At 36.5% G+C, this 14274-nt stretch overlaps 2 protein-coding genes across 13 annotated transcripts in view; one reads left to right on the top strand and one right to left on the bottom strand.

Annotated features, from left to right (window-relative positions):
• Nucleotides 1-14274, top strand: part of LOC108022354 (dnaJ homolog subfamily C member 16) — a 274183-nt gene that overhangs the window by 205851 nt on the left and 54058 nt on the right. The window contains exon 11 of one of the 12 annotated variants that reach the window (XR_007763726.1): nucleotides 4280-4909. The exons of the other annotated variants lie outside the window; for them this stretch is intronic. The gene's annotated coding sequence lies outside the window, so the exon portion shown is untranslated. The remainder of the gene's footprint in view (nucleotides 1-4279; nucleotides 4910-14274) is intronic. 12 annotated transcript variants of the gene reach the window in all.
• Nucleotides 7096-12581, bottom strand: LOC127010878 (uncharacterized). Its single transcript, XM_050886292.1, has 3 exons — nucleotides 12105-12581; nucleotides 8218-8266; nucleotides 7096-7876 (listed from the first exon to the last, which is right to left on the bottom strand). The coding sequence occupies exons 1-3, from the start codon at nucleotides 12132-12134 to the stop codon at nucleotides 7491-7493; spliced, it is 465 nt and encodes a 154-aa protein (XP_050742249.1). The 5' UTR covers nucleotides 12135-12581; the 3' UTR covers nucleotides 7096-7490.

The raw sequence follows: 14274 nt of genomic DNA, 5'->3' as shown, positions 1-14274 counted from the left end.
GACGCCTCCCTATGTCGGGCATAACTCTTAGTGTGGCGGTTTGGGTGCGCCGCCCGTAGTCCTACCACCGCAGATTCTTGCAGTTCCATATCAAACTGTGACTTAACCGCACATATGACATTCGTTTTGTCCGTGGTCTCGTCGATGTCCTTCACCTCGATCAGCGTTGTCTCAGTCAGCGCTCTGACGTCAACATTGCTGCCCAGGACAGCTTTCTGCGGGCTTAGGGCCGGAGACCTCATTTAGGAGGATTAGGCGTTTCCCCTTCGCTGTTCGCCTGACAGCCTGTACGGTTTGTCCTAGCTTTACCTTTTTTAGAATATCCGCCTAGGACCCTCCATTGGAGGTTGCCATAACTATCGCGTCTTTACGTGGCGGTCGCACCTTGGGATTCCTTGCCTTCTGCTTCACCAGTATCCACTCCTCTAGCGTATTCACAGGTTTTTGGGTCTTGCTGGTGCTCTCTGTCTTAGCATGTTTCCCCCTATTTCCCCTTGACTGTCTTCGCTTGCCGGCGCCCTATGCATCGCCTTTTTTGCTGGCACAGCTAGCATTTTTCCAGTTTCTTGACCACTTGATCGCTTGCTATTGCCGCTCGCGAACACTTCTGCGCAGGTTCTTTTCAGCAATCATCTTAGCTCTTTCCTGTTTTTTGATTATGCCTTGCACAGCCGACAGGCTTTCTCTCTGGAGATAGTCAATTTCATCGACTATGTCCCGCATGGGGCTTGTGATAAAGTGCTTTCTTGGTTCCAATTCTCAATATTAACGCCAGAAAATTGTTATGATGTTAAGTAACCTTGAAAAAAGCGTTGAAGTTTCTTTAAGGCAGCTCCAGACTCCTGTGCTATGGATTGCACATTGAGCAGCGTTTTTAAGTGACTGTTCATGTACAATCACTTTTTTTCGAAATGCTCAGTTAAGTTTTCCCAGCGGAGCGAAAGCAATCATTGGTGAGTGGGGATCTCGAAGCTATGGAGTGAACTTCGCCACTTGTTTTTGAATTTAAGTAGAATAATTGTTCAACGGGTGTTAATTCTTTTTAAAAACACTGTACTATCCCTCACTTACTTTCCTTACATTAGTATCCTTATTTTACTATCCTAACCTTACTATCCTTACTTTTCAATCCCTAACTCTGCTTTATATATTTGCATATTGTTTACATGTAGGTTTTGTTAAAAAAAAAGCTTGGCGAGAACGGTCGATGATAGCCGCGTACGTCGCTCACTTATTAGTTGTCCAGCCTTACTGAAAACTCTTTGAGCCTCACACAAAGATGCGGGAGCGCATAAGTATTTTTAACGTAAACGTATATGTATAAACATAAAAGAAAGTTAACTCCGCCAAGCCGATGTTTTCATACCCTTGCAGTTATAAAATATAATCAACATTAGTAATACCATGTTACATTTTTAAGGATTGTTGTCAGCTTCAGTGATATCAAAAAATTTATCAGACCATTTCTTTGTCAGCCATACGTTAGAGTCGTCTGATTTTTATAAAAATTTATTTCAAAATTCTTAAAAATATAAAGAAGGATTATCTTAATTTCATAATATAATATTAAAAAAAAACATTAAAAAAAATAATTTGTTTTATATTATTTTACCACCAATTTTCCTATCGTTCCTTTGACAGCTATATGATATAAATATTTTAATAAAATTGAAATATAAATTCAAAACAAATTAAAAAATGCTATTTCCATGCGTAGGAGGTTATATGTCAAACAAGAAAGGAAGTTAATTTCGGCAAGCTGAAGTTTGTATACCCTTGCAGTTATAAGAAATAATCAACTTTAGTACCACAAGGTTAACTTTTTTCTTTTTTTCAGGCCATTTTTTACATCTATAGTTAGAGTAGTCCGATCTTTGTTAAATACTTAAAATACGAAATATTTAAAAATATAAAAAATTATATTCCCAATATTATAAGACAATTTGTCAAAAAACCCCAAAGCTATAATTTTCATATATTATTTTATATTATAAGTTTCATTATTTCATATTATAAGTTTTATTATTCATATTATAAGTTTCATATTAACATAGCATCAAAGCTATTCATTTTATTTTCCCACCAATTTCAATATCGTTCCTATGACAGCTTTGTGATATAGTCGTCCGATTTTATTAAAATTTAATTCGCAATTCAGAACTAATTAGTAAATATTACTTTCAAGCGTAGAAGGTTATATGTTAAAAAACACAAAAGATATAATTTTTTTCTTATTTCCTACTAATTTTCCGATCGTTTCTATGGCATCTATATAGTCGTCCGATTTAGATAAAATTGAATTCGAAATTCAGAATTCACTAAAAAATGTTATTTCCACGCGTAGCAGTTATATGTCAAAAAACACCGAAGATTTAGTTTTTTCTTATTATTTTACCACTTATTTTCCGATTGTTGCTATGGCAGCTATATGATATATATTCGTCCGATTTTGATAAAATTTTATTCGATATTCGGCTCGTTCCGACTTATATACTCATGAAAGAATACGGTTGGAAAAGTTTCAGTCCGATAGCTTTAAAACTGAGAGACCAGCTTGCGTGAAAACGAACGGACAGGCGGACGGACATGGCTAGATCGACTCGTCTAGTGACGCTGATCAGGAGTATATACACTTTATGGGCTCGGAAACGTATTCTTCACTGCGTTGCAAACTTCTGACTGAAATCATTATACCCTCTGCAAGGGTATAAAATTACGGTAGACATAATTTTTTAAAATTTGTGTCCCACCACCAAATTTAAAATTCGTCAATCTTCCTTTATGTGCCTTAGAAATAGAAAACATCGATATTGCTCTGGTAATGTTGGCATCCAACTCTAGGAGCGTTCACGGTGGCCTCAAAGTGGATCAGACCGTCAGCTGTGATTATAAATTGGGATAAAGCGGATTTTGCTGATGGAGCCATTACGGAAAATAAATTATAATTTTATTTTCGAAGTAAGAAACCGAGATCGGAACATAAACAGGTTGGAATTTGGAAACAAAGTGAAATCCGTAAAAATATACGGCCACAGTTCCACTTAAACAGGCACATTCAATAATAATAATTTAGATCGGATAATCGGTCTTTTGTAAAAATTATGGACTATAAAAAGGAGAGGCTTCCGATGTTTGGGCATCATTTTTGCCGGCACGTGGATTTACTTTATTTAAATGTATTTCAATGCATTTTTGAATGCTTCCACTGTTTTTGATTTTCACGTGTGCTCTGGTTGTATTATAAGAGGCTATTTGCATAAGATCAATTTAGCTTAGATTGATTCGATGGACACATATACATTGCACCACCACTCGAAGTATGCTGTTGGTCACTGGTCCTCCATCTGAACAATCTTCGGAAGCATGAGGATTTAGAGTACTGCGGCTACAAGCATCCCAGTATGTCGAATGTCGTGGTTGATCTTCCCTCCTTAATGGATGATAAAGGCGGCGATGCCGACACATGAAAATTTGTTGAGCTATTGGTGTCCTCCTCAAGGGCTGCCGGATCTTGGTGGCTGATCCTGGAGGAGAGGACTCTTTCGTCGCCTTTCCTCGGAGCCGGCGGCTTCCGTCAGCAAGATCATCCCCCTCTTTTTCTAATCGTCTAAAGTCTTTTATATCCTAGTAGAGCTTTTAGTTACCTGCCAGTTTGGATAGGATAAACTAGTTGTTCTCACCTAGGGTTACTATTTCTCGGTATCCGATATCTTTGGTGTCAACGGCCGGCTGTTGCACTTTGCCAGCTACCGGGGTATGGTTACCAGTAGGTCGATCGTGGCTGTTGTTCTGGCCACGCGAGTAAGTTGCAGAATTCTTTTGACTTTATTAGTCCGAGTATGGTTAGTCAAATGCACCCCTCCCTCCGACTTAGGATTCGTCGTTGAATCTTTCTATATAGAGGGCGACCAGTCTGTTACTAACATTTATTATGATTTATTATGTCCCACTGTGCGCTGGAGAAAACGAAGAAGTGCGTGTGTATGTACCATGTGGAGTGCGAATAGCGCAATAATAGCGCGCTAATTGCGAAGACTTCGCCTATGTTTGTTTGTCGGTGCGTTGTTTAAGCAACCTTAGAGACACCCATTAAGAAATAAGAATCGAGTCACCCTCTAAAAAATAAAAATCTAAATTTCATTGGAATCAAGCCAATGGAAAATTACCAAACTGTAAGCAAGCCAGAGGAAAATTACAATGAAACAAAAAACCTCAGCCTGTAAACTAAACAATTAGAACGAGCCGCTGTTTTGATTATCGGCACGTTCTTACATTTCAGGATACTCCGATTTCGGGACCCAAGTTTGGAGTCTAAAGTCCAAAAGTTAATCGGGCCAATCAAATAATTGCCATATTTGGATGGATCCAGCGGAGTTAAGCCGATACATTGCCAGGGTTGAGTACCTTCTACAACTATACCCTACTCTAGATGCCCGACAATCTCACATAGCATATGGAGCAACCGAAAGGACCATTGTCGTTGACTCGGCGCAAGCAGTCATCGAAGAAGAATAATCCAATGCTTGGGTAACTACGAAAGCAGCTCTTATCAAGGCCTTCAAGGACCACGAGCCGTATGAAGACAGCATTCAGCATATCCGGGACACCCCATATTAAGGAAGCATTAGTAAATTCGTGAATGAACTCAAAATTAGATATTCAAAAGTACACAATATGCAATCGCAGCACTTGCTAACTTAAAAGAAGCAACAATGATTTTAGGCCATTGGGACGCAGACCCATTCGATAACTATAAACCCAGACGTCATGATAATCTAAGTAATTCGGGAGGTTCACATAAAAATTATTATCAAAAATTTTATAATCAATTACCAAGCTATCCAAGATAATAATTCAACAAATCCTCGAGGTTCACCAAATAAAAATCAAATTCCCTCCAAGAACCAAGGTAATTATCATGACCTAAAGAGAAATCCAGACCAAGGTAGGGCATAAAACCCTTTACATTTTCGGGCATCAACTTCAAGACAAAGGGAGACCGTCAGTGCACAGAATAAGATGGAAGTAAATTTTCATCAAACTGCCTCGGATACAGAAAGTGTTGTCCATATATCAGAGTAATGATTAGTGAAAAACTCATTAGATCTAAGATAGATACAGGGACATCTATCAATTAAATGACAAAGAATTTTGCAGAAAATAAAGAGGATGGAAAAAGTTAAAAGTAAATACAATAAATGGATCAATGGAATTAAATAAACGTGTAACATTAGATCCTTGTAAAAAATTTTGATACTTTAATAGGCAGAGATTACTTGAAAGAAAATAAGGCCAAAATAAATTACGAAGACGAAACAGTGATGTTAGGGGACACGCCTTAATACGCCCTTGCCAAAGGACCAATCATTTATTTTTGCATTTAATAATGAATAAAAAGAATTTAATGAATACAAGTTAGAACACTTGAATGAGAAAGAAAAGAAAATTTAAAAAAGATTTTATTTCCGAAAAAGAGCTACGCATCAGGAAAAATGAAATTCAAATTAGTAGTAGACAACAGAAATTAAAACGAAATCCCTATCAATGATAAATTCCCGATACACAGAACGGATGAAGTATTAGACAAATTAGGAAGATGTCAATATTTCACTACCAATGATTTAGCCAAAGGATTCAAATTTTACATAGAATCATTTGAAAAAATTAATGTCCTAATTACATCCGACCCGATTTTACTTTACTCCGACTTGAGCAAACCATTTTTTTTAACAACGGACCCAAGTACCATGGCGATAGAAGCAGAACTATCACAAAATCATAAGCCAGTTTGTTATGCCAGCAGAACGCTAAATGAACACGAAATAAATTATGCTGCGATAGAAAAAGAACTGTTAGCAATCGTATGGGCTGGAAAATATATTAGATTATATTTATACAAAATGTCTTTTGAAATATTAAGTGACCACAAACCTTTAGTTTGCTTAAATAATATCAAGGAACCAAATATGAAACTACAAAGATGGAAGATAAAATTAAATTAAAAATGACTATCAGATAAAATATTTACTAGAAAAAGAGAATTACGTAGCCGAAGTATTATCTGGAACCAAAAAAAAAGAAACCATGTTTGCAGACAATTTTTAACAAGACATATAAGAAGAAACAGATAGCAACGCAGACGTATCAGTGCACAGTGCTCATAAGGACAATCAAAATTATATTTCTATAACTGAGAGACCATTTAATTATTTTTCACTTGCTGGCGCAATATGCATCGCCTTTATTGCTGGCACAGCTTGCGTTTTTCCAGTTTCTTAACCCCATGGTCACTCGCGAGCAGTTCTGCGCAGGTTTTTTTTTAGCAATCTCCTTAGCTCTTTCCTGTTCCTTGATTATGCATTTCACAGCCGACAGGACTTCTTTCTGAAGATAGTCAATTTCATTGACTATATCGAATGGGTCAGACCCCCTGTTGGCCCAATGAGGTAGACTGGACAATCGCGTATGGAAGCCGTCGGCATTACTTTGCTTGCTGGCGTACCATCGCTATTTATTGGGCCAACTCCTATCCTGCTGTTCTTCAAAAGGACTTTGCTATTTTTTCTTAATTATATAATAGGAAAAATAAAACTTTATAATGATTGAAAAGTTTTTATTTTTTATAATTTTCAAAAAGAAATAAGAACCGTCCAAGATTTCCCTACGTGCTATGACACGCACTTATGTGCTTGGTCTGTACCCTGTCCGAAGCTTTCTGCTATGGCACCCGCGTCCCCTTTCGCACACTATTATCAGTGGGTCGCGCAAGCGCTTTTCACCACTTAATGCTTACGAATATAAAAGCGCGAGTTACAATTTGGCAACAACTAAATAAACAACGAGTGGTAAGTAAAAAAGGCAAAGATATCTCCCCTTTTTCGCCTACGACCGTCCCCTGGCTGGACGCCAAACCTATTTGGGATGAATTTCCGGGCTGTTCCTAGGTGTCATCCACGGCCTCCTAACCACCAGCTGATGTCCAGATGGCCGGCTGCACTTTTGATTTAATGCTGAAAATTTGAAAAAGCGATTTTAAAACGCCACTCGCACTCTCTGTTTTCACAACACTATCACCCTCACCGTTGAGATGAGGGCTTAGCTCAAAGTGTCAGCTATTATACTTTCTGTACTTAACCAAATTGTTTTTGTGAGGTCAATGTTAATGATTGTTCCAATGTTCCTGGATGTCAAAGTAGAATAAACAGGAAAAACGAGAGATTAGTTTTTGGTATTTGCAAAGTCTAATAAAGTGGGTAGTTCCTTTGAGTCTGCCGGCCAGTATGTTGGTATTCCAGAAGCATAGTCAGGCTTATTTTTGGCTTTGATAGAGTCACGAGACGAGATCCTCAATGTGTGTGCTTGGCATTGTAGTCTCCGGCTGCTATGAAGTGGTCTCCTTGAAAAACTGCATAAACTCATCAGCAGCTATAGCGAAGCGAGGGGGGGCAGTATACGGCGGTAAGAGTAGTGGTGCTTAATACGGCTTCTGATTAGAATTCCAGTCCCCCAATGTGCTTTACCATCTGATGACTTATTCGGTAAAACAAATATCCTCTTAGATGACAGTTGTATTTGTTTGTAAGGTGTGTTTCTGAAAGCATTTGATTGTCGAGTAGGAGTTGAGCTAACATAAGTTTATGCTGCGAAACGCCGATAGCGTTCCACGTAGATATCCGCAGGGAAGTCATTATTTTGATTGTTGTGTAACTAGCACAAGATTTTGATTTCGCATTAAGTCTTGCATAGTTGTGCAAGGCTGCATATCCTAGTTCCAAAGTTGCTTTTTGGCTGCTCCGGCGATTGATGCTGCTGAGCCGTGTTTGGTTCTTGGTATGCTGATTGCAGAAATGAACTTTTGCGGCAGGGGTAGCCAGTCCTAATGAGGAAATGTCTTTTAGACTTATTGTACGGATTAGAATGGTAGGTGGCGGTAGGTAGTGTGTAGTAGGTTGCTGGAGGCTGGCTGGTAGGTGATAGATGTCTGGTAAGTGGTAGGTGGTACTACAAGTAAAAAGTCACTGAAAACCTAGCATTTTTTAATTTAAAAAAAAAAAAAACTGAATTCAAAAAAATGACCCTTATAAAAAAATGAGAAAAATTAGAGAGAACACCCAACCTTGTCAAAAGATAGACGTCTAGAGCTCAAATATGAGTTGATTCTTTCACCAGCAAATATTACAATGATATTGATCGGATGATAGACACGACAATTCTTACCTTCATTACGGTATTTCAGTATTACATTGATGAATTCGATTTTTTGGCACTTTTCGTATAAATCGCCCATAAAGAAACGGTAAGAAAGATTGGAAGAGGATAAAAGTACTTTTTAGCTACTACAAAAATTACAAATGATTTTTAAATCTGAGATGGTGTAATAATAGATTTTCCCAAGCCCTGTTTTGGAAGTTCAAATGATGGAAAGGTTCCACACCATAATGGTTGTCACTGCATCTGGCTATAAAGTTAACATATAACTATTCGAAGAACATGCGCATGAAACTGCTAGATACTGTGTACAGTGGTATTAACCGCCACCAACGATATACAAATTTTTAATTCACGGAGCTGAAATTATTTTGAATGTTTTTTTACCAATAGATAAACTATCAGAAAAAGCTCGGAACAAGGACTACAGAAAATAAAGAGAATGTTATTCGAGAAAAATGGTTAGAGTGAAGAGCAAGCAGTACATTTTAAATATATGTGTATATATGATGAATGTTGATGCACTTCGAACAGTACAATACGGGGCCCTATTATCAATTTGGTCAAAAAATGCGAGTTCGAGAGGAAGATACATACATAAAACTAATAGAGACGTGGCACAAATTAAAATAAAAGGCACAACTAAGAATGAAGATAGAAATTGAATTGCAAATTAAATGATAAAGGTTGTTATAGTTATTACGTAGAACGCGAAAGGGCAGACAAAAATTTGATGTACATCGTGGAAAATTTAGAGGATATTAATTACGTGTTAGTCTAACAGAAACATTGAATGTTGGGTGTCTTGAAAGATCTGCACAATCAATGTCACCTCTTTTAAGCTTTTGTATAAAAATAGTACCAAGCATTGTTCTACGATTTACAAGTGTAGGTAAATTAAGCAATTTTAACCTACTCTGGTAGGAAGGTTTTGATCCCAGTTCAAACTACGCAGGGCAAATAAGAGAACTTTTTTTTGTACCGACTCAATACGGTCGATGTGCACTTGATATTGTGGACTCCAAACTGACGAACAATATTCCAAAATAGGACGGACAAGGGAGGTAAATAATAATTTGGTCGTATAAGGGTCATCAAATTCTTTTGACCAACGCTTATAAACCCAAGAACACTCATGGCTTTGTTAACAATGGCAGTCAGACTGTAAGTTAAATCTGGACGCTATATCATTATATGATAAACAAAGCTTAACATCATCAGCATACATTAGTACACGAGAATGTGTTATGATTGAGGGAAGATCGTTAATAAACAAAGTAAACAGCAAAGGGCCTAAATGACTACCCTGAGGCACTCTAGATGTCACGTAGATCAATTTTGAAACAGCATTCTTGAATATAACCCTCTGAGTCCTACCATTTAAGTAACATGAAATCCAAGATAATCGATTACCAGGAAACCCAATCTGATCTAATTGAAATAAAAGATGTGAGTGGTTAACGGAGTCAAAGGCCTTACTAAAATCTGTACATACAATGTCAGTCTGCATTTTTTTCTTAAACCCATTTATTACAATAGATGACAATTCCAGAAGGTTGGTGGTGGTCGATCTTCACTTAACAAAACCATGCTGACACGGTGATATAAGCGAGGAACATAAATGTTGCAAATGAGAAGTGATAATACGTTCAAATGCTTTAGGAATTGCCGACAATTTAGAAATACCTCTATAATTTTGGGCATCTGCTTCGCACCTTTTTTATGGAGTGGAATAATAAAAGAGTCCTTCCAGATAGAAGGAAAAACTGATGATGAAATAGACAAAATAAAAAGTTTAAGAATCGGTTTACAAATGGCTGACGCACAAAACTTAATCAAATCCAGGAAGTCCATGGAACGAGAGAATAAGTTGGCGGAGAGAGCTTTCGATGATTACAGGAGAATCAGGAAAGAACGCTATAGTCGATTCCCTCGACCATCAGATACCCGTTACTCAGCTTAAGGGAGCAAAACGGAAATGGAGATATATAAGCAGCAAAGCTATATTTAAGGGCGCCACCTATCGGTGTTTACAGAATTTTGTGGATTGTGGGCGTTAGAGTGGCACCCCACTGAAACAAACTTGCGCTGCGTAACAAAAGGCAGGATTCTGCATGCCAAGTAAGAATATTCTAGCTCTTATAATTTCCGAGATCTTAGCTTTCATACGGAAATGCTTTCTTTTACCTGTTACATAATTTCTGACGAATCTTGTTTATCCTTTTACTCTACGAGTAACGGTTATAAAAATACAATTTTCCCTATTTAAGGGATTAGGGTAGTTTGAATTTGACCTAGTAGCCGAACTATAAGTAGTGTGGAAAACTCGGCGAATAAATCTGCAATTTCAGATTCCGTCGATGAATCCTTTGAGATTCTACTTATCGATGAAGGCAATGCCGCTTGGCATTAACAAAGTTGTAAAACTGTTTCAGGTCGTTTGAGAATTCAAATTTACATTGATTTAGATACACAGAATAGCAATGACTATTGAGAACATAAAAATCTGTTCGAGCCACCGCATATTTCGAAAAATCTGCTGGTTTACCCAATTTTTTATTTCTTTTATAAGTGTTAGATTTAAGGTTTTTAAGTCTTTGAAGCGCATTGGTAAACCAAGGAGGCCTGCTTATGTTTGAAAGAAACCCATCAGGTTGCATTCATTAAAAAACGTATTTAAGACTGTATACAATAGTTCAGTGGCACTTAATTGGAAAATTTTTTCCAATTATAATAAGAAATCATATCGTTAAGTTTATTATAGTCAAATTTACAAAAACATCTAGTTTTAGTTGGAGAAACTAAAGAAGAGAGGGTATCAAGCAGGGGAGGCAAATTGGCAGGTCCATAGTTGGATGATATCGGTCTTCAGGTACAACAAGAGCGTCAATTCTACATACTGTGATTTCAGACGGGTCTGAAACAAACACACGATCTAATTGTCTATTAAAGGAATTTCATATAAAGCTTACTTGATGTAACGATAATTCTAAAAGGCCATCCACAAAATCATGGTCGGATAAAGGCATTGCGACTAATGAGTCAGTAGGAGGTGACCAAGAAGTATCAGGTAGATTAAAGTCACCCAAAACAATCAAAAGGTCTCTGTGAGAAAAAAAGGGACAGAAAAGATCTTCTATCGACTAATCGTGTGAGACAACTTTAAGAGAGATCGAAAGAAATAGTACCAAAAAAGTCTAACAGAAATTCAGCACGTTCATAAAGAGTGTAAAAATAGAGCGGGAGAGATTGAGTGGGAGTAAAAGAGTTTTAGTAAGTTTAGAGAGCTTAAATTGCAATGACAAAGCTAAGAGATGAAACAAATCTAATAGAAATCTTAAAATAACTATAAACAAATAACTATAAACAAATTTGTAAATAAATGAACACAAAACACGAGATAAGCTCCGATACATAAATATATACACTTTAAAACATACCTGTTACAAGTAGAGGAAAAGGGTATAGTAGATTCGTCGGAAAGTATGTAACAGCATAAAATATAAATATTTTTGATCTGGACCGCTAGCTAAGTCGATCTAGTCAGGTCCATCTTTTCGAGCAATTGCTGAGATCTCGGAAATTCCAAAAGCTAGGTATTTGTGATTTGGCATGTAGATTCCTAAGCTTCTTGCGCAGCCGTGTGCCTCGCTCACTCCGTTTATCGTAGAGTTTTTATGATTTGCTACCCCCGCTCTAGCGTCTACTAACGCCCATAACGCTCTAATTTGAACGTCGTCCACATAACCAGATATAAAAATCGGGGGTAGGTTGCGCTTTTCTGCTTGTATACCTCCATCTACCTCTGGCTCCCTTTAGCTGAGTAGTCTGATAGTCGATACTAGAGGTCTGACAAACGAATCACTAATTCTAAAAACTTGTATAATTTTTTTTACTTGTGACTGTATTGCCCAGACGCAGTACATTATATTGTAAATATTGTGATTTCAGTGTACAATAACTCTTTGTACAGCTGAGGTTTTACAAAAATAACAAAGCCTACTAAATTTATAAAATGCTAAGGCTTGCATATTTCTTTGTAATATTTTAATCTATTTACCAGCAGAATAACACAAGACCTAATAAAAAAAACGAAGCGAATTTAAATATTACATTATTATAAACTGTTGAGGGATTATTAACACATTAATCCATATGTAAGACTTTTTCATTATTGCTGTTTATATTGTGAGAAGCATTTTTTATTGACCATTTCTTCAGTCTTCCACAATTTTTGCTGCTATACTTTGCTTCTGGAACGGTTTGCCAAGCTTTGCCTTTGTAGAGTCGGTTTCGTACACATTTAAATTCTAAAACATATTTTTGAGATTAAATACTTTTCGTTGACTTATTTATTTACATATACAAACACTAAAAAGTCAGCCAAATGTTTTAATTTAACTTCTAAAACAAATCAATTTTCAACGTTCATATAATCAAATTAGCATTACAAAAACTAACATTTTGCAAAGAAATAATATCGCAACCCATTTTCCGATTCAACTTCCGACAACTTTCACACTACTGTACTATCTTTTTTTTCTACTTAGAGTACAGTACTGTACAATAGTAGTTCAGACTCAAAGAATTTTTCAGATTAAGAAGCATACACATAGTAATAAAAAAGTATTGCTACTGCAAAATCGTATATTCATTTAATACCGATAGTGCGGGTACTCTTTACAATATTATATGATCACACTAAATGTAAGTACCGTGTACAGCTGTCCAGTACTGTAAGTTTAGAAATAAATACACTCATTCATGCATTCGATTAGGGCGTTCTTCCTTATTATACTTAACTTAACCTTCTATTATTTTTTCCTAGTAGTCAATTTATTTGAACTACTGCGTATATTACTATTATTGTGTTTATGAGATGCTTATATGTGGGGTTATAAGTTCATATATATATATAACTTCACGAATATATTATTTACCCTACTTGTGTAGGGGTATAACGTATTCCCCTGAAGTTAAACACCAACACAAATATGACTTCTAGTCTTTTCTTTTATTTAATTTAATTTGGTCTGTTCAGGATCACGGTCGGCATTCAACTACTCTCGCTCTCAGCTCACGATCCGCATCAACCCCCGATTCACTGAGAGAGTGTGAGAGCGATGAGATTGAGAGAGAGAGTTAGAGAACAGTGAGCGGCATCGTACAACAACAACAACAACAACTTATTCTTAGAACTTACACGACTAATCTAGAAGGAATACAATAACATACGCATACATACATACTACGACGTAGCAATCCTGCTACAATTCGGCCGTCCTGACATTTTAAGATCCCCTGATCTTGTGTTAATTTACAATTGATTTTTTTTTTGTTTTTTTGTTTTTTTTTTATATTTATCTTAGTTTCTATAATTTAGTTTTGTATTTACAAATTCTTAGATATATTCACAACTTTATTTTCGTTTTCCAATCCAATGCTTAATATTTTGGCTACTCCAGACACCTTGATAAGGGCAACGCGATAATTGAAAACCTTCAACATCTTTTATTAAGTATCTATCATTCCTCAAAACTTTATCTATAACATAAGGGCCCTTGTGTTTAGGTATTAGCTTTCTTGCGACTCCTACTGAGCTATCAAAATTTTTTACCATGATATAGTCTCCTACTTTGTACTTCGAACTCTTTCTTCTTTCGTTTTCTTTCATTATATCTCTGTTCGTTGTCTTTTTGTAATTTTCTTTGCGCTTCTGAACCATCTTTTCTAATTTTGTCTAAATCTCTAACATCACTAACATTATCTAATTCTTCTAACTTTTGTCTCAATTCATCAATAACTTTTCCTTTCTGCTCGATTCCAAACAACATTTTACTTGGCATTTGTGCTATGCTTCTTTGCTTCGTGTTGTTCAATGAAAACTCAACATCTTCCACAACTGTGTCCCAATGAATTTTCTCTTCTGGATCTGCTAACTTAGCTATCATTGGTCCCACAATTCTATTAATCCTTTCTACTTGTCCATTGGCTTGAGGTGACCCAGTCGCAATTTTGACATGTTTAATATTACATTCTTCCATAAATTTTCCAAAATCTTCTGAC

Source organism: Drosophila biarmipes, chromosome 3L, assembly GCF_025231255.1.
Source record: "Drosophila biarmipes strain raj3 chromosome 3L, RU_DBia_V1.1, whole genome shotgun sequence".
Taxonomy (NCBI): domain Eukaryota; kingdom Metazoa; phylum Arthropoda; class Insecta; order Diptera; family Drosophilidae; genus Drosophila; species Drosophila biarmipes.
The sequence above is the reverse complement of the archived record's forward strand: the minus strand, read 5'-3'. Positions and strand labels throughout refer to the sequence as shown.